The sequence below is a fragment of the Kogia breviceps genome, chromosome 8 (genome assembly GCF_026419965.1).
Source record: "Kogia breviceps isolate mKogBre1 chromosome 8, mKogBre1 haplotype 1, whole genome shotgun sequence".
NCBI classification, from domain to species: domain Eukaryota; kingdom Metazoa; phylum Chordata; class Mammalia; order Artiodactyla; family Physeteridae; genus Kogia; species Kogia breviceps.
The window spans coordinates 71,403,754-71,430,599 of NC_081317.1; the positions used below are offsets into that span (position 1 = coordinate 71,403,754).

The window sequence follows — 26,846 nt, forward strand, 5'->3', positions numbered from 1 at the left end:
ACTTTAAAGCAGAAGAGAGTGGCCTCGTAGACACATGCACCCATGTTCTTCCCAGGCCTGTGCCAGCCATCACCAATTCTTCTTCAGATTGTGTTTGTTGTATGAGGAAGACTATTTGTCTTTCCAGCGTTAGATAATTCCATAAATCCCTTTGAGTCCTAACGTTTTGGTTTCATAATTGTATAAGCCTGTGAGACCTATGAAACAACTTTCTCACCAGCTGTGGACTTATTTAGCATAAAACTTCATATTAAATCTACTGCTAATATGCAAAGATTCAAATGCACATTACTACCTAAAATAACATGAGATGCTGCACTTTCTCAATGCACTGAATAGAGCTGTCAACCAGAAGGCTGGTCTAACCTATGAAAGAAGCCACACATCTAAATGTCACCAATGCATGGGAGAGCAATACTTGTAAAGGATATCAGATTCACCATTACCATGGAAACATTTATCTGTCCTATGTTATGCTATTCAGGCTCCCTAAGGCAACCACCAACCTCTTTGCTTCTGAATCTCAAGCTGCGAGAAGATAAGTGCAGTTATTTCTAGGTTTAAAAATAGTGACTGCCTGCATTCCACATCAGAACATAATATGCAGTTTCATAATTGAAAGGAATGCTGACCTCAGTCCAGATAGGTTTCTCTTAAAAACAAAGGCTAACTTAAAAAATTCTGGGATTCTGCTCCCTAGATCACAAGGTTCTTTAAGCAACAGAACATGCATAAAGATGATGAACGACTGAGATCAGCCCTCCTTTCCATGTGCAACTATATGCCTCGCAGATGCTCAGCTCCCAAGCAAAGTACAGGGTGGAGAAAGGAGATCTGAAATCAGGCCTGAGGGAAACGTTCACAGGGTGGTCTGGTGAGCAGGGCAGCAGGATATTCACTCTGTCCACACACACTAGGAATAGTCTGGGGGAAAAGCGTGCAGGCAACAACAGCTCAGGTGCAGGCTAGAGATGCCTTAACTGTGGTGTCCATTCAGGCACTTTGTGCAGACCGGGGACAGTGTCTGTAGGTCAGACTCACCATATCCTTGCTGGTCAAAGCTTTGGGGTCATTTATGTTATTTTTCAGTAAGTTGCATGCAGACAACATCTTTTCACTTAGTTCATATCTAAAAGGGGAAAAAATAAAAGAAAGAGAGCTCATGACTGGCCACAAAAGGAAAGGCATTTCTACCTCAAACTCGGTAACCCTTTACAAGACCGGAGGCCCCAAGTCAACCTTGGCAGGTTGTGGTTCGGCTGCTAGTGCTTGCCTGGTGGAGTCTAGGCGTCCGAGGACTGACGTTACCATACAGAGCCAAGGCCTCCAGCCAGAGCCTGGATCTTTTCATGAGGGTAGCTTTCAGCTTCACCACTCTGGCCTGTGTGACATTATGGAATAACACTTGGATATTTTTTGCTCCTTTTGTTCTAAATTCTTGAAAATATTTTTACTCTTGAAGAGGTCTGAATTACCACCTATCCATTATGCTGACCAGTGGACCACACATCTGAAATCACATCTGGTGACTCAGGAAGTGTTTGTTTAACCCACATGAAAATATAAACTTAAAAAGTCAGAGCTTCCATGGTGGCGCAGTGATTGAGAGTCCGCCTGCCGATGCAGGGGACACGGGTTCGTGCCCCGGTCCGGGAAGATCCCACGTGCTGCGGAGCACCTGGGCCCGTGAGCCATGGCCGCTAAGCCTGCGCGTCCGGAGCCTGTGCTCCGCAACAGGGGAGGCCACTACAGTGAGAGGCCCGCGTACCACATTAAAAAAAAAAAAAAAGACAAAAAAGTCAGATGACATATGGTATATAAATTATACCTCAATAAAGCTGTTCAAAAAAAACCCAACAGATGTCAAGATATTGAGCCATTTGAAAATACCTGGAAATATAAAGACACTTACCTTGTGTTAATGCAGTTAAACATTCATTTGCCAAATAAGAGATATGTTTTCTGAAATGTTCTAGTTACACTTCACATGGTGAAAAACCATACTGAAATTTCCAACTGTTCTACTCTATCCTGTTTTATAAGCATCAATTCCATATTTGTTAAGCCTTTAAAATTGACTACACTTTTGGGTACATGTTTCAGCCAACCAGAGTGTTTATTTGATATTTCAGCTGCTGTTTACAACATTCCCAAACCCATTCTTGTGGTGTTCCCAATCACTCAATGAGCAACAAAATATGGGCATGTGACTGATTACATCATCTTGATAGTAAATGGGATCTTTGGTTGAGGCCAAAACCTGTTCCTCTCACACACAGTGATCCTGTAATAACAGTACTGACACCTGTATGAGGATAAATGGCTAATGATAAAATCTGAAACTTTAAAATGTGTAATGTGTTGGTCACAAAAAATTCTAATATACCTTTAAATATAAGGTGGGTTGTTCAAAGAATGGAAGCTTTAGTGGTGCTTAACAATTATGCAGATGGTGACTCCACATATAAAAATAGATAGCAAATAGTTAAAGAAACAAAGGTGTACAGACATCAAGCCCTTCTCTTTGCTACTGTAAGAGATCTAGCAGTTATCATTTTTGCACTTGTATTTATTAGCATCATGACAAGAGGTACACACCTCTGAGGCACAGGTCAAGTTTAGCCCTCCTTTGGTGAGTGGAAAGACCAAACTCATAGATTCAACTGCACAGTCTGCTAATCGGCCAATTCTACTGCCAAAGTACATGACACATGGGAAGGGTGAGGGGAGGGGGGGGAATGTACCACACCTCTCTCTGATTTCCACCTTCTCAGGTTCACATTCTGGAACCTGCATTTCATCTTCCACCCTGTTGGACGTGAAACCTTCCACATTAACTGCATGGTGGCCTGCTGCCATTCCCCGAGTCTCTTCGTCCTCCTCTTCGTCCTCCTCTTCGTCAGGAGGATACTCAGGGACATCACACTCGTCATCTGACTCGGAAGAAGAGCTCTCATCTGAGCTGGAATCATCACTTGAAGTGGTTTCATACCTAGGTGGCAATTGGGAGTTCAGGAGATGCAAGGTGTGCCCATAAAGACCCAGTGACAGAAATGTGCATGAAGGGAAACCTGCTAACTGACTCCAGAAATGTCATCAGTGGTTTGAGACCCTGTACTCAGAAGTTCGGAGTAAGGTCTATTTAGAAGTCTGGTGGTTCTGAATGGGTTCTCACTTACAAGGAGTAACCTAGGTTGCCAAGTGGTATCACATACCACTTGCAGAAAAAAAATATGTATATATATATATATATATAGCACCTCTGGCTTAAAAGGAAATTCATTTTATGGAAACCAAGTCTGTAGTTTCTCATCTTTCCTGTTCCTTTTCTTTCCCCCTTTCATTCTTCTTATTTTGTACCATTAATTTTCCCGGTGTCCAAGGTGAACATATTATGTAAGTTACCAATAGTTTCTCTGGTACACACTCTCCAAACTGTGGGACATATTACCCAATAAAACGTTAAAGATTTGGAAAACAGACAGCACTAAGTTATATCTTTGTGGTATGCTTTACTATAAATATTATCTCAACTAACTCTGCACTATTGCTTTCTTGTCAAGGCCATGAATGGATTAATAGATTAATTGCTTTGTTTCAACTGTAGGAGGACAAATAGGCTTAACTATTTATCTGGGGCAATTAAAGGAGAAGGAATAAACAACTAAAACACATTCTATTTAGAAAGCAAAGAACTGATGGCATGGCGAGGTTACTCTTCAGGTGAAAGGCCCTACTATTTTGTTTGTAAACATGGAGAGCTAAGCAAAACAACCCATTCTGAAGGAGTGGATGACTATCCCTGGACCATGGAGTGATGTTCTCAGTCTCTGGTTGTTGCTCAGTTCGGATACAGTTAAGTACAAGCTGTCCAACAGGGAACCTGATGCCTGTTGCTTTTGTTGAAGACCATTTGTTTCAGATCAGAGGTGAGAAGATGTAAATTACTCAGCTTCATCACGTATCCTTTCAAGAGTGAAATATCCTTAAAGATAGCAAGAAGAGAGGAGAGAAGCCCAAATGCACCTTTCTGAGGAGGGAATCTTCCGTCACCCAAATGTGGTAGCATCCCAGACTAGGCACCTTTAAATATGACTTGAGTAGGCAGGAGGCAAAGGAAACAGACAGACCACGTATAAACACTAGTACCACCATCTTTCCTTACCCTCCATTAATGCCAACAAACTGAAGATTCTTTTTCGCTCCATTTGAATCTTTGTTGGCATCTTTCTTCTTCATGATGGACTTCAGCGTACTTTCATTATTTGTACATACTGTGGAAAAGTGAATCATGGTGATCAAAGTTAATACAACTCATACCCATACAAGTTAAGTGAATAGGTACTCTTTCTTCATGTACATTTATTTTTTTATTCATGTTAATATAGATCTTGATATGTATATATGAGAAACTTGCCCAAAATCCACTGGAAAATTGTGTGCGTGCAAAGAAAATACTTCAAAGTTCCATTAATAATGTTCTTTAAACGGAAAAAAAAAAATCCATTCGTCCTTCCAGACATAACAAAAGCAGTGACAACTAGCATCTGTATCAGGCTTTACTGTTTATAAAGTGATGTCACGTCTCACTTGATCCTCAGAAACCATCTAGGCACTAAGACAGGGATTATTAGTCCTTTTTTTTTTCAGTTGAGATAACCTGGAAAAGAATTTATACCTGCCAGACTATGAAAAGAGTGAAATGCTGCTTAAAATATTTTGTAATTTGCAACATCAGATGAGTTTTCTTAAGGGGATTGCATGGCTTTCTTTGATAATCTTAAAGATATTCTAGGCCTACCTTCCTAACAACTGTGTAATCGTTCTTCCAGGTCAATTTATAAGGCACACTGGCATTAGATTGGAATGCTGACAACTCAGGTCCTAGAACCCTGATGCCGAGAGAGGCCATGAGTGAGGAAAGTTACCATAGAGGCCAGCGGCTATCTGGTCGTCTGTCAGGTTCACTGGAGACAGCGTGCTTTCCTGAGTGGGGAAGGTATCCTGGCTGCTGATGGGCTTCCCTTCTGTGGCCCCCACCTCTTGCTCATGCCGGGATGTCTGGGAGTTTAATGGCCCTCCTGATTGAAGACTTCCACACTTACAGGTGTATTCCAAATTACTGCCTGTCAGGAAGGAGAAGGTTGTAGAAGTGTGTGATGCTAGGACCAAATAAAATGGGTTAAATGGTATAAAAAAAAATTCTTGCAACTCATCCTTTTCTCAAGTGCTTTTCTGGTGTTTTCTTTTTGCATAATTGGCATTAATAGCCAAGCCATCCAAAATCAAACCCCCAAGGCCTTCTTGACTGTGATCCCTCCCCTTTATGACCACATCTAGATCAGTCAAACTCCACAGTGCCTCTCTTCTCTCTGTTCTGGCGCTACCACCTAACTCTGGCCTGGGCCACCAGTGTAGCATGTGACTGTCCCCTTTCCTTCACATTTCCCCCTCTCCCACACTGCTGCAGAGTAAAACTCCCACTCAGCTCAAATCCCATCCTTACTCCAGCTAAAATGAAACCTGAAAAACCTAAAAAGCTCCCCACCACTCAAGAAACGTAGTCCATACTATTTAGCCAGATTCTACACCATCTGGCACTTGGCACCAACTTACTGCTCCAAGTTTATTTCCCACTATACCTGTGGTCTTTTGTGGGGTGCGAAGTGCACCCCAATAGATTGAACTCCTCCCAGTGTAGAAAGCGGGGTTTCTTATTCTCCTAAGAGCACACCTGCCTTAGCTTATTTTTCTTCCACCTGGTGATGTTCCTACCCCACCCTCCCTCACATGGCCAACCTTTCCATCGCTTCCTCTTCCGGGCCTTTCCCACGTCTCGCTACCGGAAATTAACTCTCCTTTCTCTGAACTCTCATGGCCCATCTTTCAGACTCTCTCATAAGATCTATATAATACAATGTAGTAGCTGATTCATGAGATTGTCTTAGACTCCCTTCTTGTCTGTAAATATTTTGAGGGTGCCACATGGTTCTAATCAACTTCGTTTCTCTCACCACATCTTCCAGATTGCTTTTACATATGTTAGGTACTTAATATTTGCTTACTGGACTTCCCTGGTGGCACAGTGGTTAAGAATCCACCTGTCAGTGCAAGGGACATGGGTTCAATCCCTGGTCCGGGAAGATCCCACGTGTTGCGGAGCAACTAAGCCTGTGCACCACAACTAATGAGCCTGCGCTCTAGAGCCCGCGAGCTACGACTACTCAGCCTGTGTGCCGCAACTACTGAAGCCCGCGTGCCTAGAGCCTGTGCTGCGCAACAAGAGAAGACACCGCAATGAGAAGCCCGTGTACCACAACAAAGAGTAGCCCCCGCTCACCGCAACTAGAGAAAGTTCGTGCATGGCAACGAAGACCCAACGCAGCCAAAAATAAACAAATAAAAAATAAATAAATTTCTAAAAAAAAAATTAAACTACATTTTAAAAAATATGTTTACTGGTGAAGCAGAAAAATTGATTATTATTACATAATTTATACACACGCACACGCGCGCACACACACACACACACACACACACACACACACACACACTCAAGTATATCACAGAATTTTCAGTGTGGCTGACATTTCCTAATTTGGCGAATGGTACTTCATCCATTCACAATGCTCCCTCCTTTAGCTCCAGAGGCACGGGGAGCTCCCTGGTGATTCCTTCCCAAATCCACCTCCCTCCTCAGCACACACAGACAGTACTAACTGTAGTCCTCCAAATAATATTCAATTGCCCCCATGACCTGATGTGTCCCCCTAACAGCAAATAAGAAATGTGTCAAGTGCCTTTGCCTTACTTGAAGTAAACAAAGCAGGCATTTGTCTTCATTCCTCCTTTTCCAACTTCATTCATCATTACTTTGAAATTACTGCAGTAACCTCCAAAGAGTCTCAGTATGTTAATCCTCAAGTACCAGAATACTTCTTAGAGAAACACTTGCACTAACCACTTCTCCATTCAAGGATTAACAATGATTTTTTAAATGCAAATACATAACTAGTTTTTATTGTTACTGAAAACTTAAACAGCCACAGAAGTAGACAACAGTATAATAAACCCCTCTGTCCCCAGCACTAGCTTCAATAACGACCAGCTATGGGCACGTCTACACCTCCTCCAACCACTCACACTGGATTCCTCTGAAGCACAAGCTGAAGACCCTACCACTTTCATTCATAAATATTTTAGTATATATTCCTAACACAGTTCTCAAAAAGTAAGTATAAAGCTAACACTATCAAATCTAAAAAAAGAGAATTTAAAATGATCACATATCTGGTCAGTATTCACATTTCTCCAATGATCTCTTAGAATTTTTTTTATAGAGTGCTTGAATCAGAACCTCAGTCCTATATTTCCATTGGCTGCTATGGTTTTTTTTAAGTCTTTTAATCCATAGGTTCTCTTTCCTTCTAAACATGGCTTTAAAAAATATTTTAAAATTGAGGTATAATTTATATACAGTAAAATGCACAGAATTTCAGTGTGGAGTTTGATGAATTTTCAGAAATCTACATGCCTGTGTTAGCACCTCCCTAATTCAGATATAGAACATTTCTAACAACGCAGTAAATCCACACTTCTTACCTGCTGCCCTTTTTCCAGAAAATCTTCCCACTGGAGGCAAATACTACTCTTCTCCAGAATTTAATTTTGTAAACTAGGGCTTTTTAAAGCTTCTCCAATCAAGGTCCACCCTCTCAAGCAGGCATCTGAGGATCCTTCACAGTGAACATGGACAGCTTCTTCTTTCCTGGGGTAGTTTAACTGCTCAACAACTCCTACCCTCTACTCATTCAGAGTGGTCTGGTGACTTAATTACACTCCCACCTCTGTGCCCTCCCTTACTAGACTGTCCTAGAATTTCAGCTTTCTTTACCAGCGGAATTCTACCCATACTCTTTTCAAGGCTTGGCACCATTTCTATTTCCTCTAGTCTTCTTCCTATGACACCATTCCACAAAGATCTTTTCCCCTCACTGTTCTGCAGCACTTACTGTCCAGACCTTGCCCTCTGTTTCCTTGGTTCACATGTGTTTGCTCTGTGAGAATGGAAGTCCCTGAGTCCCTCCATGCTACATTCTTACCTGGGGTCCTCTTCAGTGCTCTGAACAGTGCTGGACAATGGAAAGCCTTAAATAAATGCCTGTGTAATTCAATGGAAAGTCACAGGGATTCTGTTAAGACTAACTAGAGCAAGGCAAAGAACAACGCTAAGCATTAAACTAGTTCTCATTAGCTGGATCAGAGGAAATTTGTCACCTTTATTGCCAGAAAATGGTTTTTAGATGGTGTTGAAACTCTGGCTCTCTTGAGTGACCCAGAAACAACTGTCTGAACTTGATAAAGACCCATTGTGGTTAGCGGGCATACATAAGATGACACACACACCAGCCTAAGACTGACAAATGACTGCTGTGTTTCAGTAAAACACAGGAAGAGTGCAGCCAAGAAAGCCAAAAATAAAGTGGCCAACGAAATTCAATGGTCTCAACCCTGGCTGTCCTTTAGAGTCACCTGAGTTGGGGGAGAAGCTTTTAAAAATACAGATACAATGAAACATCTGCAGGTGGGCCCAAGTATTAGCAGTTTTTAAAAGCTCTGCAAATGATTCTAATGTGCAGCTAGGATTGAGAACCAGTGAATTAAATTAACCAATCAAAAATTTGCTGAAAACAATGTAAAACCTGACTGCCAAAAACAAGAGTTTAGGGGGCTTCCCTGGCGGCGCAGTGGTTGAGAGTTCGCCTGCCGATGCAGGGGACACGGGTTCATGCCCCGGTCCGGGAAGATCCCACATGCCGCAGAGCGGCTGGGCCTGTGAGCCGTGGCCGCGGAGCCTGTGCTCCTCAACTGGAGAGGCCACAGCAGTGAGAGAGGCCCGCGTACCAGAAAAAACAACACAAGAGTTTAGACTTCCCTCCGGTTTCACTCCATCAACTTGGACCATGTGAATTATTAGGAATTATTGTTGGTTTAGTTAGCAGCCCTGGACCACTAATGGTAGAAGTCCATGACCAACACTAAATGCTATGCAAATAATAAGGGTAAAACAACAGGAGTAATCACCAAACACCTTCACAAGTCTGGTACTATGGCCTAGCTGCTCAAAATTCCCCCCAGGGCGCAATGGTTTCCGAAGGCACCACTGGGGAGTTAGTGAACAGGGGAGCGGGCAACTGTGTGGTCTTCCACCGTTAACTCAAACTTATTTTATTTATTTATTTATTTAAAAATTTTTTTTTTTTTTTTGCAGTACGCGGGCCTCTCACTGTTGTGGCCTCTCCCGTTGCGGAGCACAGGCTCTGGACGCTCAGGCTCAGCGGCCATGGCTCACGGGCCCAGCCGCTCGGCGGCATGTGGGATCTTCCTGGATTGGGGCACGAACCCGTGTCCCCTGCATCGGCAGGCGGACTCTCAACCACTGCGCCACCAGGGAAGCCCTAACTCAAACTTATAATGGCCATAAATGTCAATAAAGCATGAGCTTTATTTTATGACTTGACCAGATCAGTGATAACTAAAAGACAGCAAATGACAGAAATCTCAGTGTTCTGGAAAATAAAAGCATCCTCGAAGTATTAATTCTAATTCTAAAGTATACTTAGCATTTAATACATGGATAATTATACTACTAGCTAAGGCAAACTGTAATGAAAAATAAGTAACTTAAAAGGAAAACTTTTTTTTAACGTTTTTGACTTTAGAAAAGTTAAAGCAAAGTACTTGATATTTTTTTAAAAATCAATGAAAAATAGAGATGGAGAGGTTTTTGAAGAGATCACCATCTCCAGTTTCCTCTGTGACATTTATCCATCTGGAATGGGTATTAGTTGTTGGTATACAGAAATCTGTTTCTAAATCTGTTAGAAAATTGATATTTAAAAATATATTTAAATGGATCTTAAAAGTTGCCCTGCTCACATACTGCAATTCTTCTGGCACGCTGACTCATATTTTTATTTATAATGCTAAGTGCCTTCTAAAAGCACAATTATGAACAGTGTGGCCAACTAATTAACCATGTTATTGTGCTAAATTTTCACTTAAACATTCTGATTTGATTTTTAAAGAACATCTAGCTTACTTGTCAAAAAGGTAGGACTGAAATTTCTGAGTCATAATGAAGGCCGTTCAATCATCTAAGCATTTTCCCAAAGTGTAATTACGAATTCAAAGAGGTCTAAAATAACACTTCTAGTTTTTCCATGAGGAAAAGGGCCTGAGCACAAATTCACCCTTTTCAGCCCACATGTTGGTTTGGGGAATAGACAATAGGGATTATTCATGAAGGATCTCACCTTCTTTATTTGGTACACATTACCTGTGAGGGGAAAGTATGTAGCTTTGATGGAGGAGAAAGGACAATCCCTTTCTGTTTGCAGGCTCATTGCTCAGAACTCTGCCTGAACACCAATGCGTGTGGCCACCAACATAAAGCCACTAAATGGTAAGAGCCGCAGTGTAATAATTTCTAGGGCCACGTCAATATTTTCCTGAGAACATACCAGACAGCTCTCATGAATGTATCTAAAAGTGGGTACTTAGAAATTAAAATGCTGAGTGGATTAAGAATCAGATTCTCCCTCACCATGCCACCCACATTTAATTACACACCAACCCAAGACCTGACCCAGAAAACCCACGCTGACAGGCTGCATTAACTGTTGGGTTAAACAGATGTGCTCTGCGTTCTTCCAGATGCCACTAACGTCGTCGTCCTCTCCACACTAAACTCATCTCTTCCCTAAACCTCAGAGAGCTTAACTGGAGCTGAATTCTTCAAGCACTTTTATTTTCACATTATTTGGTGGCTAACATATACCCCCCATAGGTTATCATTCATATTTCTAGTATATGTGTCTTGGCTTCCCAACTGGATTGCAAGTTCAAGGCTTTGACCACTTTATCTCTCGCTCTGCTTTAGTACCACACTTTGCATACAGTTGACACTGAATGCATAGCTATCAATTGACCTGAACAGAGATGGGAACAGAGCAGACTTTAAACATCTTTACTGAGATACAAACGACTCACCGATTGGAGGAAGAACTAACAGTTGTAACCATCACCCAATACCAACAATTCTTTCATCGTTTATGACTGGACATCCAGGAACTTAAAGCCATTTCTGTTCTTAAAAAACACCAATCTCCATGCATTAGCCAGAAATGAACTATATACCTTACAGATTCATCAGAGTAGAAGTGTCAAAGTAAACTTACATCTTTTTCCAGAGTGCATACATTTCACTAATACCCATTTTAAACGAAAAAGCACCAGTTTAAAAGAAGAAGGTTTTCAAACAAGTGTCAACTGAAGGGCTCACTAAGGTGGTGGATTTTAAATCTTTGTAAAAGATTTTCTTCAGGGCTGAAGTGTTTTTTCAAACCAAGGTCTGTAACAGATGTCCTAGATCTGTAATTTCAGTCTCTGAGGGTCAACTATCCCTTCGGAGAATCTGATAAAAATCATGCACTTTCTTCACAAAAATTCCAAACACAAAACTATTCATGAAGCTATGGAGCCCAGATTAATAAGACTCACTTTAAGGCTGTTTATTCCAACAGTATTTCCCTGAAATAGGGCCCAAGTGTGCCTATTGAGTGGTTGGTGGTAGCAGTGGGTGGCAGCAGAAAACTCATGAATTTGGGGGAAAAAAGTTCTTCAGATGAATCTGATGGGCAGCCTAGCAAAGAGCTACTTTTACAGAATAATTCTGCTGAAAGGGCCCAAGCAAGAAAAATCTAATCCTACCCTCTCATAACACAGGAGGACACAGCAGCCCAAACCCCCCTAAAGTGTTACTGCAAGTTCTTGGGCAGCCAGAACCAGATACCAGCTCTCTGACCTCCGGGTCAATAGACTTTCACATCATGCTATTACACACCGCAGGGTTCCAGAAACATTTGGTTTGAATTATTCAATGCTTGTAGCATTTACTAAAATAAAACTGTGATTTTAAAGAAAGGTACTGGGACAAGTAAATGGTATATTATTTGAACTACGAAAACTAACTAGAAATGGTATTTTGTAATGACTTAATTTTCCCTGCTTTTGCTTTGGCTCAGATCTCTGTCTACAAAATTGCTTTCACAGCTATGGGAATGACTTCAAGTTCATAAATTTTTTTAGCAAGCCCAAGATAACTAAGAGTACAAATATGGAAGCTGATTTAAAAAGCAGTTCTTTTATTCCGGTGTGAGAGATGAATTTTCTATACATCATGTGGCAGGCAGTTGAGTTCCACTGTTATAGATAGTTCTGTTTGTTATTTGCTCAGAGACAGTTACATATTTTTAGAGTATTTGTAACTGCAAGTCATTTGTCTAGAATTTTCTCTCTCCTCCTCCTCCTCTCTCAAGTAAGGAAAAGGAAAAAAAAGAAGTAACCCACTCCTCAAAACAAAACAATCCAATTGATTTACAGAAAGAATAAACATTTTTTCCCCTGAGGTTTCTGAGAAGAGAAACTTATTTCCTCTTAACCTTTTAATTCCATGAAAGAAAATATTAAATACATGAAACTCATACTACTAGTAATTAAAAGTACTTTACAGATCATCTTTGATTACCACGAAATTCCAGCTGCATCAAAACTGTGACATTGCCTCTTAAATCCTGAAAACATGTTTGTGATGTTTCATGTGAAAAATACATAGGAGAATATGTACAATTCAAATGCTGTCAAAACAGAATGTCTCTAAAATACAGACCTGCACACTTGTACACACCAAACACACAAGGGGTTACCCCATGAGAGCATGGGGGAGGCTCTCAGTATTTTATGCTGAACTGTTAATGTGTTATGAGCACATACTCCAGTTATAGCTTCAAGAAATTGAAGAGGAGTGTTAAGCATTATTATTATGCTGATAAAAATAATGCTCTTTTGCATACTAAAAAGCAATACCCTCAAATCTTCAACCCTAGGAAAACTGAAGAGAATTCTCTGGGTTTGGTACTAATATACCCCCAATTTAATTTTAGGCTTCATTTTGAGCTTTGACACAGATTCTGAAAGAATCTGAATTGAAAATTTATTCTACTCATTTTGTGTTTTCCCATTGTTATTGATATATTTCTTTATCTTGATAAAATTGTTAGCTAGGAAGGTGTAACAATTGGGGGGTGGGGGAAGGCCATGGCCAGCCAGAATTAAGAAGACAGTAATTTGCATTAAACACAAAAGACACAAAAGACTATTTGTAGCTCATTTGTTTGGCAATTTGTTCTAGATCTACATTTCCATTTCTGGAAGTACAGAAAACAGTTAACAGCAATGAGAGCCAGCATTTATCCTCTGTGGTGCAGACTACCCCAAACGCTTTACTCATACTGACACACTAAATCTTCATTTCAACCCTGTAGGGGAACAAAGACAACCAGTCCTAGTGCCGAGAAGGAATTCGAACCCAGAATACCTGGCTTTGGAGCCCAAACTTAAATTCTTTAAACTAAAGTACTAGGTTCACATAAGTGATCATTTATATGCTCTTTTTGGTGATGTCAAACTCAAACTTCCTATCATTTGATTTGGGGAAGAAAGTTTGAAATGACTACCTTTCTATACTCCATTTTCCTTTTGGTGCAGAAATGTATTCTAGACTGTATGTGAGCAATATTCTGTAGTGTTCGGTGTGAACAATAAGCTGGAGTACATTTGACACACCTTCACTCTTCACAGCCTGCAGACGTTGAGATCTCTACTACACTGAACTGCTTTCATTTCCAGCCCATACAACACACACGAGGTAACAAAAATGTAATTCTCTGGACTGAGTTCCTAACTTAATTCCTTCATTAGGACTTTAAAGCAAAATACAAATGTGATGGGAATTACAGAAATAATTTAAAGTTGTTCTTGCATGCTCTGAGAGGGAGGTGCCACTATGATCAAATAAGTTCTATGAAGAATATTTACACTTTTGTTCACAAATGTTGTAGGTCTCCTGCATTTTAGCTGATTAATTAGGTGTTCATGTGTAGGGTCAGATAGAAATAGTGATGTCTGGAATGCCAGTGTGACTGGAAATAGACCAAAAAAACACTGTAACACAGCCAGACAAAACCTCCTCCCTGGGTCTCGATGCTCTGGGTGTCAGGCAGATTACTCCAACGATTCACCTGAATATTTTTGGCAGGAATGTGAAATAGAAACCCCAGTTTGGGGAGGAGGGAGGAAGACTGGCAGGAAAATGCTCTTACAACGGATGATGCACTGTACCATCTGTGTCTGGAGGTATTTAAGAGTTTCATTTTGACTTCAAAATCTGACATCATGATTTTTAAAAAGAAGTAGAAACAGACATATTATTAGTTACTTAAGACCTTGCTTCGGTTCACACATCATTTTAATCTCTTGACTCTAAAATGACTCCCTGTTCATTTATTAGACTCCTTTAACTCCAAAAGGCAAAAATCTGTCATACGTCAGCTGTCATTGTCATGTTCAATTTTCGTCCACAATAAGCTATCTCTTGGACAGCACAGCTACTAAAAACTAACTAATTCAGGTTTGGAGGTGAAACCTCAGAAGATATAAAAATAATCTATTTCAGTCTATTTTAACCATTGCTCTTTTGGTTATAAAGGGAAACAAAGAATTTGAACTTTTTGTTTATTAAGTTACATTTAAGTCTCTACTGCACGTTTTCACATAAAATTAAATTTAATGCACACTACACCAATCATTTGAAGTAGTTTAATTCATTTTATGTGTAACACTTGGCCAGAGTAGAGAGTGTGTTTTTTTAGTACTTCCCAAACCTCAGCTACACTTTGGCACGTCAACAAAAGAAACCACACTGGACGTGCTAGCAGCACCACCCCAAGGACGACAAAGGCCACCCTGTGCTCACTGGGGGCCAGTGATGAACACACTGACAACCTTACAGGATGGATGCCCTTTGCCCATTTCACAAGGAAGTATAAAGAAGGATGACTTTCCTTCCTCAGGTCATGCTGCTTTGTGACAGCTGGAGAGCCAGGAATGGAACCCAGTGGTAGGATGATAATAAGTACAATTAGAACCACATGCAGCTGACAACAGGGGAACTTATTTTAGTGAGGCTCACAGGGAAATAGCATGTCACCAAATCTTCCAGGGTAATTTCTCCATTATTAGCTTCAATTTAAAGAAAAGCCAGGGCCTTCCCTGGTGGCGCAGTAGTTAAGAATCCACCTGCCCCAGAAGCTAACACACCATTGTAAAACAGTTATACTCCAATGAAGATGTTTGGAAAAAAAAAAAAAAAAAAAAAAAGGAATCCACCTGCCAATGCAGGGGACACGGGTTCGAGCCCTGGTCCAGGAAGATCCCACATGCCGCAAAGCAACTAAGCCCGTGTGCCACAACTACTGAGCCTGTGCTCTAGAGCCCGTGAGCCACAACAACTGAAAGCCACGTGCCACAACTACCGAAGCCCGCACACCTAGAGCCCACGCTGCACAACAAGAGAAGCCACCGCAATGAGAAAGAAGCCCGTGCATCGCAACGAAGAGCAGCCCCTGCTCACCGCAACTAGAGAAAGCCTGCAGCAGCAACAAAGACCCAATGCTGCCAAAAATAAATAAATAAATTTATTTTTTTAAAAAAAGAAAAGCTGGGGTGAGCAGGAATCCCAATGAATAAGAGAAAATATGAGAAAGACAAAAATGTAAGCACCTAACAAAATGAACAGTGGGAAAGGCCTCCCTTGTCTCAGGGGCTCCTTGTCAGAGAGGCCTTCCTGGACCACGCCATCTCCAACTGCCCTCACCTGTCCGCCACCACTCACTGTTCCTCTAAGTGGAGTTCCTTCCTTCATAGCATGTATCACCTCCTGACATATTTAGGTATATTGTTTACTGCCTGTGCCCCCAACTGGAAATGTAAGCACCATGAAAACAAGAGCCTATACCTATGTTTGAAACAAAGCAGGTATTTAAATCATTATTTGTTGAACTGATACATGAATTAATGGAATCTCTTTCCCCTCATAAAAAGTTTTAATTAAAAACACTTCATACCAGTATTTTTTCATTGATCATACACTGGTAAGTGTGGTTACAAACAGGGCAGGACTTTTTTTCAGGCCATCCGGTATAAAATGAGCAAGTAAATAACTGAAAGACATCTATCAAACCGGCAGCCCCTGAAGACAGCCCCTAAGCCTGCCAACACCACTATGCTTTTCTTCTTCTAGCCTTAATGAAACTATCAGATAATGAGAATCAGCAGAGCTGCTTATGGATTTAGAGTCTTGGTTTTCATTCTACCCATTACCATTCTGAAGCTTTCTCCATGGTTCCAAAAAATGGCTCTGCCAGGCAAAAAAAAAAAAAAAAAAAAAAAGTCCCTACCTCCTGGATTTCTACTGTCCCCATCCTTTCTCACTCCCAGGACCCTCAGGAGCACCACCTACCTGTGACCTTACCCAGGCTGGTTTTCATGAAGTCAGGCCTCAGCTCTTCAGCGCTTGCAGACTTCACGACAGAGTTGATTGACGACAAGGCGGTGATGAGCTGGGAGTTGAGGGAGCCAATCTGTGAGTGAGGTTCCCCAAAAGCTTCTGCCAGTTCACTATAGTTCTCAGCTAGCAGCGCCTGCTGCTCTGCCAGCAGCTTCTGGACACGTTCAATGTAGTGATCCAAGCCTGTCACCATTCTGGACAGAGCCTGGGGCTGGGGGCTCTCCACGAACTCCCCTACAGGCTCATCCCCAACCCCTACACTCCTCCGGCTGCCTGTCGGCCCCACCGTCAACTGGGGAGGACCACAAGCTATGGTCCTCATTTTCAGACCAACCAGATAGTTGTCGTTAATATTGATCTGTCCCACGCCTGACTCTTTGGTCTTCACAGAGGATGGCCTGTCAAACCCAGAGCTGCCAGAGAGCACCGTTCCAACTCCGACGGACCGCATCTTAGCGGAGCTGACGTCCCTGACGCGGCCTTCTCCGACGGCCACAGTCCGCATCTCCACAGTCCGGGTGCTGGTGTGCTTGTCCACGGTGCTGAGGGAAGTGTTGGTGCAGGACTCTGTGAAGGTGGCTGTCTCGGTGTTGGTGAACTGGGACACCTGTTCTAGAACCGTGCTGCTGTGCCGGCTCGTGGTTCGAGGCACTGCCATGACAGCAGCTTCCACCTGGCTGACGGCCTCCGTGTTCACACTCCGGGAGGTGCACTCCCTTGGGGGGCAGACGATCACATCGACAGAGCAATCTCCGCAGCCGATGGAGCGGACTTCTTTGAGATTCAGGTTGGTCTTGAGGAGTGTCAGGTCGTTCACAGACTCCTCCGTGTTGCTGCCTGTTTCACAAACGCTGATGTCCACACCCACGCTCTTGTCGCACATCTCCACGGACCGCCCAGTACATCGGTCATGCATTTCCACCCTTTCCTTAACAATCCACCAATTCATGGGCAGCTCAGGCCCCACCACTTTATTCTCACGATCGGGCTGGCAGGAGATGCCTACGCTATTTGTCTGCACGCAGGTCCCAACACAGGTGTCAACCACGTCCACGTGACTGCCAGCTATTTGGTCTCTTGTGGGTACCACTGCCTCCACCATCTTGCTGAAAACAAGTGGCTGGGCCATCACGGCTTTGTCAACTTTTTTTCTCGAGCCAGCAGCTTGCAGCTCTTGCTTGAGTTTAGTCATCTCCCGGTCATGGGTGGTTTCTTTAAGCTGTACTTCCAGGCGATAGATCTTTTCCTTTAAGGCTTCTATGGTCTGCTGTTGCAGCTCAATTTCTTTGTCGGCTTCAGTAGTCACTCCAAGCATGGCTTCTGTCACGCTGACCCCAGAATTCCTCGTCTCGGTGACTGTGCCTACAGCAACATCCTTACAGGACCTGGCGCCCCTGTGGTGCACGACAATGCTGTCCATGTTTTCATCAGCACCCACAGCCACAGAACGGCACTCTCGAGGCCGACACTCCCCGTTCTCCCTGAGCTCTGAGGCGGCCTCACGGCTGCTGTCCTGGATCTTCTGCTCCAGGGCCTGCATGTCTGCTGTGAGCTGCCGGAATTCCTTTATCCTCTGGGTGTTCTGCTCCGCACTCTCCATTTCTTCCTCCTCACAGTCAATGTATAATTCCCCGCCACTTCTCCGGGTCCTGGGGAGGTGTTCCAGCTGGGATGCATTCCCAGCACTGTAGGACCTCTTTCTCACACCACAGACATCGCTCTGGGATGCAGCTCTTTGGTTTTTCAGCTGTGAAGCTAACTGCCTTTTCTCCTCTTGCAAGACAGAGATCTTTACCTGGAGCACAGGGATGGTTCGCACCTGCTCTTCTAGCTCCTTCAGGCGTTTCAGGGCAATGGCCATCTGCTCACGGATGTGCTGCAGGTGCATGGGGCTCACGTTGGTCACCGGAGTGGAGATCCCTGAGCTCAGAGGGCTGTGGCGGATGGAACTCCCCATGGAAGAAGTGGTGGCAGCAGCTGGGGCATAGCCACCATAATCCCCGTTGCCTTGGTATCCATTCTGATGCTGGTGCATGGCAGGATTGTGGTTTCCAGAACCCATAAATGAGGAGAGGGAGCTCGTGGAGCCCATGCCTCCAAAACTGGCCAGCCTGGGCCTTCGGAACTCACCAGGTGCCACCTGCATGGTGACTCTCTCCTGTTCGAGTCTTCTCCGGGTCTCCATCAGTGTCTTGGTGACATGAAGGTTGTGCTTTGGGAGTTGTGGGGATGGTGGTGGCAGCTGTCGGCTTTCTGGGATGGTAAGAAAAGTGGGTGAGGTCTCCAGAGGGGCAGGTGGCCTTGGGAGTGGAGTTGATGTAACTTCACTTTGGACTAGGAGGAAGTTGGGGCACTGCTTGCTGTCATCACTGTTGGAGGATGAGAGGGATTCAGTGGAGGTCCACACACCTTGATAACCAGGTGTGGCCCTGGTTTCTGGGCATGGCACAGATGGCTTCCGCCTCTTCTGGATGTTCACTTTCTTAATGGTGTTTCCTTTCTGTATGTCATCTACGTATTTGAGGAAATCTAAGTCTAGTTGATAACCATAGGGGGTCTCCACAAAATAAGGATCTTTTTGTCCCCTGTCATGATCTCCATTCAGAACATCATCTGCTCTTCCTAAGAGAGAAAGAAGAGAATATTTTAATGCCATGTAATACTCATAATGGTAAAAACTAACATTTGTCGTATGTTGCAGTGTGGTAAGCTAGTATGATTTAAGAGTTGACAAATCTATGTTCTAACCCTGAATCTCCAACTTATCAACTGGGTGACAGAGTTAACAAACTTCTCAGAACTTCAGTTTCCCCCTGAGTAAAAATGCAAATACAAGTATTTAAATCATAAGGTTGTTAAAAGAATGCAATGAGAAAATGGTTTTTAAGAGCCAGGCACACAATAAGTCCTTACTAAATACTTGATTTTTTAAAAAAGAATGCATTAAAGAGACTGGAAAGCATTTTCAAGTTGATCATTTCTTTTGCCATCTACCGTCCCTTTGAAGTATAGACAGCAGTCATTATGACTCCTATTTTATAAAGTGTACTCTGAGGCACAAAAAAGTGAGAAGTCTTAAAGTTACTTTAACAGACCAAGTCAGTTCAGATCCAGGAAGCCTGGACCTGAGTTCTCCCACCAACTGCTCTTTTGCAGACTGTACAGCCTTTCTAACTGGTGGCCAGCATACCCCAGTGCCTGATCACCCCCACAAGGTCACAATTTGCCATGACACCTCCCTTGCAGAGAAAGCGGGGACACAGGGGACACTGTGTGATTAACTCCAGCAGCATGGGGGCAAGAACAGTTGGAGGACAGACTTCACCTACATTGTGTGTCTTCCCATTTAAAAACAAACCCAAACCCTATCCCACCAGAGGAAACGTTTTTTCCTCTTTGACTTCTTTTGGACAAAACATTCACTATTCCAAGAATACCTTGTTTTGCATTTGTGATGGATCCAAACAGATGCAAAGGAGAATGAAAATAAGGGCAAACCTATACTCCAAACACTGGTTCGTGTGGCATTTGATAAATGCTACTTCTGGCTAAACCGTTTAGAAAAGGAAACAGGAATCTTTCAAGACACAGACCTTGCTGCTGACCTGAGCTATGCATTTCAAATTGAAAACCAAGGCCGTTTTTGTTTAAATTGCAGGATTAAGTAATGTGTTTTCCTAGAGTCATAATAACAAGATCTGCATTTGAGAGCTATGGGAAGGATCCCAAAGTGATGGGTAAAAATGCAAGCCATCTGTACCCCTGCCCCTATCCTTGGGTGTAAAAGCCCACCTAACTGCTGTCAAAGTCCAGGTACTTCCAGCAATTTGGATTGCTGGCCTGTGCTTCCAAACCCTTGACAGTGCTGAATGTGACACCTGACAGTGTGAAAGCTCTGAGTAAACCTTTCACCTCCACTCCCCCTCTTCCCTCTGAAACGCTGGAAAGAAAAGTACAAAAAAGAAAACTGCCAAGCAGAGGAATAAAAAGGTTATGTTCTCTTCGCGTCATTTAAAACAACATTAAATTGTTCTAGCTGTTAGAATCTGGCCATTAGATTTCAGTTTTAAACCACGTGGAAAAAGGCTTCTATTTGAAAGAGGTACTCAACACCAATCATTTTCTAGTTCCTAAGGAAGGGTAAGCTGATGAGGAGCTCTGCGCCCGGCAATTTGTGCTCAGGCTAACAGAACGTGTCTTCTTTCCTTTTTAACTCCACAAGGACAACATGCTCACTTAAAGTATGCAGCCAGACCTGTTTCCAGTGCTGTCTGAAATTCCATCAGCAAAGAAAAACGGCAGGCTTGGGTGTCAGACAGATCTCACGGCACGGGTTGATTCTAAGCTGGGCCGGCCTAGACCCTCCCGGCCGGGTACTCCCCGCCGCCGCCCGCCCCGCTCCCGGGCCGGCGGGGACTGCGCCCCGGGGAAGGCCCCGTCGCCCGCCCGCTGGCCGCACACCTACCGGGCGCCCGCTGCGCTCCCGCCGGCCAGCCGCCCGCACTCCAGCTCGCGGGCCCAGGCTCTCCACCCCGTCAGCGTAGGAGGGTGGACACTAGGGGAACTCGGCCGGCGGGCCGGGCGCACACGCCATAGGCCGAGTCCTCACCAATGAGGTCGCAGCGGCTGGCCGACCCCACCCCCGGGCGCCCTCAGCTACTTGGCGGCCCCCGCTTCTGAGTGCAAACAGGAAGCCCGGAGCTTTTGAAAACGTGTGTTATTCTGGCCAGTTTTGCCAGGAGTCAAAAGAAAGCCGGCAGTTTCAATGTCTCCACAGAGAGGCTCTGTCTTTGCCGCACAGGTCCCTTCTTCATGAAAGAGTGTGTGTTCTGGTGTGGAAACTGGCGGCCTCGGCCCTGGGCCACCTGAGGAAGCCGGAGCCACAATGGGCCCCACTGTTCTCTGTGGGTTCGGAGAGCACCCGCCGCGGCATGGGTTCCAGAGCAGGCGGGCGGAAACCTTCCCAGCGCTCGGCTCAGGACAGGGATCAAGGAGTTATCCTTTAACAGCAATTGACACTGTGCCTTTGCCACGAGTGAAGCTTTCTTAGAAAATAAAATAACTTTTTAAAAACCAATTTGCTTGTTTAAAAAAATCACTATGCTGTACACCTATAATATTGTACACTACTATAATATTGTAAAGCAACTATACTACAAAAAAAAAAAACACGATGAGGAATACAAAAAAAGAATGTTGGGCTTCCCTGGTGGCGCAGTGGTTGAGAATCCGCCTGCCGATGCAGGGGACACGGGTTCGGGCCCCGGTCCGGGAGAATCCCACATGCAGCGGAGCGGCTGGGCCCGTGAGCCATGGCCCCTGGGCCTGCGCGTCCAGTGCCTGTGCTCCGCGACGGGAGAGGCCACAGCAGTGAGAGGCCCGCGTACCACAAAGAAAAAAAAAAAAAAAAAAAAAGAATGTTATGTACAGACCATCTAAAGAAAAAAAAAAGGTCACTCATATCTCACCATCTAGTGGCAATTGTTAGTATTTTGGTATAGCGCTTAGGTTTTTCTGTGTATGTCTTAACATAGTTAATTTTCCCACTTAGGCATTTTCATTAGGAAAGGGTAATTTCCATTGATTTCTCCTCAGAAACTTTTTTTTTAATGCACTAACGTCAGGATTAAAAAAAAAAAGCACGTCCCATTTTTCAGCGAAATTCAACTGGCCCATCTTTAGTTATTTCTGAAGTTCACAAAAGGCACAGGTCATGCTGAATTATCCCTAAATGAACTTTGGACTTCTAAATCTGGGAAGCAGGAGAGGTTAGAATTGAACCATGTTAAGCTTGATCAGACTGTTCTAAGGACTTGTAATCCAAATTTCATTCTCCAGCAACTAAAAAGCAAGATGTATTCTCAAGGTGTCATTTTTCCAAACAGTTGTCCACGGTACAAATTATCCTACCATTAAATAAAGACACCTAGTGTCATGATTATTTTATCTTCTGCTTTCTAGTGTACCTTTACATACATTAACACTAATACAGCACTTATATGCCCTGATTGATTTACCAACTTTTTCATATATGTTTGTCTTGACTCTCAGTACTAGACTGTAAGTATCTTGAGAGCGAGCAACAAATTTAATTTTTAAAAGTTCTTTCTTTGCTCTCCCTTCCAACCACACACATGAATTAACAAGATGCTGGGGACTAAGATGTTTTATAATGTTTACTGAAGGAATAACTGCATATACAGTATAGCAGACAACCTTGAAAAACATCTAAATACTCTGTAGTCTGAAGTTGCTTGTTCTATATTAGTGTTAAGGACATTTCTTACATGATGATGTTTCAGTGATTATCTTTAGGTTGTGGAATCATGGTAATTTTAATGTTGTTCTTTATGTTTTTACAAATTTTTACAACACATAGGTATTTATCTTTTTAAAAAATATGATTACAAGAAGTCACTGTTTTGAAGCAAGAGGAATGTACTGAAATAAACTCCAAGAAAGCTCATTTGACAGAGGAATGTATGGGGAAGCCATAGCAAAATAACTAGATGTTCCTCAGTACTTGTCACCTTGCTTTTCTACACTAATAGGACTCTCTTTGTTTAGTTGGTTAAATATAAACACTATATTTCCCTAGCCTCCGTTGCTGTTAGTATGGCCATAAGTAGATATGTCATGTAGCAACTCCCAAAAGCCTCCCCTAAAAGATACAGGAATTGTTCTTTGACAGTCTTTCTCTTTGTTCCTTCCTCCATCCTGTGGCCTGGAATGCAGATGTGATGACTGGAACAATAGCACTGCTATCTTGGACTATGAGATCATACTTAGGGATGGAGGAACAAGGTGCTAGAAGGAACCTGGGTCTCTAAGAGCTTTGTGGATCAGAGCACTACACTACTCCTGGAAAGCCTACCTCTACACATTTATGTGAAAGATAAACTTTTATTTTGTTTAGCTATTGTTTGTTTGGGGTCTCTGTTACTTAGAGCTAAACTGAACTCCAGTGGATACAGTACTCTCTCCTCAGTGTCTTCTTCTCCCCCTCACAAAAAAAAAAAAAAAAAATTAAGACCAGATCTTGAAAAGAAAAATGTTTAATGATAAATTGGGGGAGATGTTACATTAAAACATTTTCATCACAAAAAATTTGATAAATTCAAGAATAATTAAGGATGTGTAAAGAAAACAGTTTAAAAAAATCTCTGAATGGGTTATAAAGGAGACTCTTAACTTCCTAAAAAGCCTTTTTGGACTAACAGAGCTATGCCTGCTTATACAAAGCCAAAAACCACTGGCTGTTATCTGCAACTGGAATCCAGAAAGTAACAGCTTCTAACGAAATAGTCTGAAATCAGAGGGCTGTCCCTGGTGTTTACAAGAATTTTCTGAATGTCTGGAAATCCAGTGGTGGAGACTGCTCCTGACACCACCTCTACCTTCATTATATAGCATTTATTGAAAGCTTAATTGGGTGTAGAAAATGGTCCTATTCAATGGAAAGAGTAGGAGGAAGGATTTATAAGAAATAAAATGAGGTCAAGTCTAGCTGTGAGATGAATGCCAAACACCCTAAACATAACACTAAGTTAGGTCAGTTACAAAGGTATATTATCAACAAGCACGATCTGATGATATATGAATAAATGATCAAAACAGAATGGAGAGGGGCTTCCCTGGTGGCGCAGTGGTTGAGAGTCTGCCTGCCAATGCAGGGGACACGGGTTCGAGCCCTGGTCTGGGAAGATCCCACATGCCGCGGAGCAACTAGGTCCGTGAGCCACAACTACTGAGCCTGCGCGTCTGGAGCCTGTGCTCCACAACGAGAGGCCGCGATAGTGAGAGGCCCGCACACTGCGATGAAGAGCGGCCCCCGCTTGCCACAACTAGAGAAAGCCCTCGCACAGAAACGAAGACCCAACACAAAATAAATAAATTAATTAATTTTAAAAAAACAAAACAAACCAGAATGGAGTGAACCAGGATATGAGTTCTGAAGACAAGGTAAGTGATGATAGAGTAAAATGGAAAGACAGGAGGTGGTGGAGAAGAGCCAGGCAGAGCCTGTTAGTGCAGCTCAAGGAAAGACAAGGCTAGAAGAGAGAGGGATGACCCAGTACAGAAGAGGACACCACACTGGGTCCTGGAGCAGGGGAATCTCATCCATTTAGTCACTGACAGACTGCATACTGGGCTCTGTGCTAGGGGGCTAAAAGGCTCAACAAGGATTGTCTTCATAGCTGTGTGTGGATTAAACTGAGATAGGGAAAGAGATTAAATTCAAGGGGACCGGTTAAAATGTTACAGTACCCAAGCATGACGTGAGGACCAAACAAAAAAATGATTCATAGATTTAACTTATATTTATAATCAATATCGATTTAAAAAAACCATGTTGGTAACACCTCTCTCTCTTATCACTATTTTCCAGGTACTATTATTGTAGGAGCTGGGGACACTGTGAACAAAGGAGACAAGGCCCCTGTTCTCACAAGGCTCACAGTCTAGTGGGAGGGGGGTAGTGCATAGAAAAATAAATAAATAAAAGGCAAGGCAGAAGTGAAGCGAAGAGGCGGAACCACCAGAATTTATGTCTGTGTGCCAGGCTAGGTGGACGGGCTTCTCACAGTGGTCCACATGGCTTCTCAGGTTGCCATCATCTCTGGGGCGACCAACTTCCTAGACACCAAGGGTCAGAGTCTCTCTTCTCCCTTCTTCCCCCAGACACAGTTTGTACACTTAGCAATTTGGGGTAACCAAACACCAAATGTGATAGCACCAACTCGGGACAACTCCCCAAGTCCAGACCAAATCCCCATGCACTCAGAGAAAAGCTAAAATCAGCAAACTGATGGCAATTCTACTCTTTATATGTTTGCTACCTGTAAAACTAGTGCTCTGTGACAAGGCAAGTGTACAGACTCAAGAACAATTTGAAATTTTCCTTGCAATTTTTCTGCATTAACAAAGTGCCATGGAGATATGGGTATTTCAAAAGTCCTTTTCATTCAGATTCTTAAGCTTTATATGGTTTTAACTTTTCAAGGAAACTAAACTTAATATCCAAATATTTGGTTTGGGAAGACGTAAAAAGTAATGTACTGGCCAGGAGACAGAAGATTAGAAGAAAGTAGGCTGGGAGTACTAACCTGCTAGTGGTGTTTCTCAACTGGGGGTGATTTTGCCCCCAGGGGATATTTAGCAAATTCTGGAGACATTGAGACATTTTTGCTTGCCACAACTAGAAGAAGTGGTGCTACTGGCATCTAGTAGGTAGACGCCAGGAATGCTGCTAAACATCCTACAATGCTCAGGAGGGTCCTACCTTTCCCAGCAAAGAATTACCCAGTCCAAAATGTCAATACAATCAGCCCTCTTTATCTGTGGAACCCACAGATACAGAGAATCAACTGTACTACGCCATTTTATATAAGGGACTTGAGCATCCACGGATTTTGGTATCCCTGAGGGGTCCTGGAATCAATCCCCTGTGGATACTGAGTGCAGACTGTGGTGTTGAGGCTGAGAATGCCTATGCTAAAGACAGTGAGCACAGTAAAAATCCACACATAGCAATTGAGAACTTGGCCATGTCAGCTGCGGTCTCCAAGTCTTCCTTTTCTCAGTGGGACCATACCATCATGCTTAAGTGACAGGGTAATAAAAATGCCATTTTTGAGCCAGAAACCACTAAATACTTTTCTACATACACTATCACAGTGAGCCATTCTTTACTATGAGCAAAGAAACACTGGAGGTTTCTGAAATAATGTGTCCCGGTAAACTTTTAAATGGACAAAACTTTGATATTATTACTCTATCTATTAATTAGGATACAATGACTTCTTTGTTCTGGTTTCACTGCTGCAAACTCTAGGCCCAATTACTAATGGTGCCGTGAAAAATAATTGCACCTATGTGCCAAGACTTCCACACACTCTTTATGTGTTTTTCTTCACCAGATAGTCTACCTGACTATTGAAACTGAAGAACTCTGCTAATTCCCATTACCGTATTGTCCCCTCTCACATGAAGCATGAAGTTTTTGCCTTAAGAGCTGAGTCAATCCCCAAGAAGCACATAATTAAACATAGATTCCCATACTTAAAAGCAGCAGAGTGTAAGCATACTGCTGTTTGAAGCAGTCAAAAAGATTCAACATCAGCTAAGGCTGAGAGGCAGGAAAGAAAAGTAGTAGGATCAACTTAGAGATGAACTTAAAGAGAGAGGAGTTCTCATGAAGTTAATCACTCAGAGTATGAAAGTAATTGAGCTAGCAAATCAACTTTTCCCAGCATGGAGCAGGGGATGAAGACAGTGAAGTGGAACAGGCCCTTCTGGACAGGTTTAACAGGAAAGCTCTCCTGATGACACTGTCAGCATTTAAGACTGAGACCCGGGCTTCCCTGGTGGCGCAGTG

General features: G+C 43.0%; 1 protein-coding gene across 27 annotated transcripts in view; it reads right to left on the minus strand.

Annotated features, from left to right (window-relative positions):
- The window catches only part of KANK1 (KN motif and ankyrin repeat domains 1), a 192,046-nt gene that overhangs the window by 9,513 nt on the left and 155,687 nt on the right, over positions 1-26,846 (minus strand). For 7 of the 27 annotated variants that reach the window (XM_059073328.2, XM_067041610.1, XM_067041608.1 and 4 more), the window contains 4 exons: positions 16,421-19,090; positions 4,929-5,126; positions 4,166-4,274; positions 1,042-1,129 (listed from right to left, as the gene is read on the minus strand). In XM_059073328.2, the coding sequence (XP_058929311.1) occupies positions 1,042-1,129; positions 4,166-4,274; positions 4,929-5,126; positions 16,421-19,090 (3,065 nt within the window). Of the gene's footprint in view, positions 1-1,041; positions 1,130-2,749; positions 2,993-4,165; positions 4,275-4,928; positions 5,127-16,420; positions 19,091-20,933; positions 21,097-26,846 lie in introns of those variants that run through there. The other 20 variants (XM_067041604.1, XM_059073324.2, XM_067041603.1 and 17 more) reach the window with 11 other exon arrangements.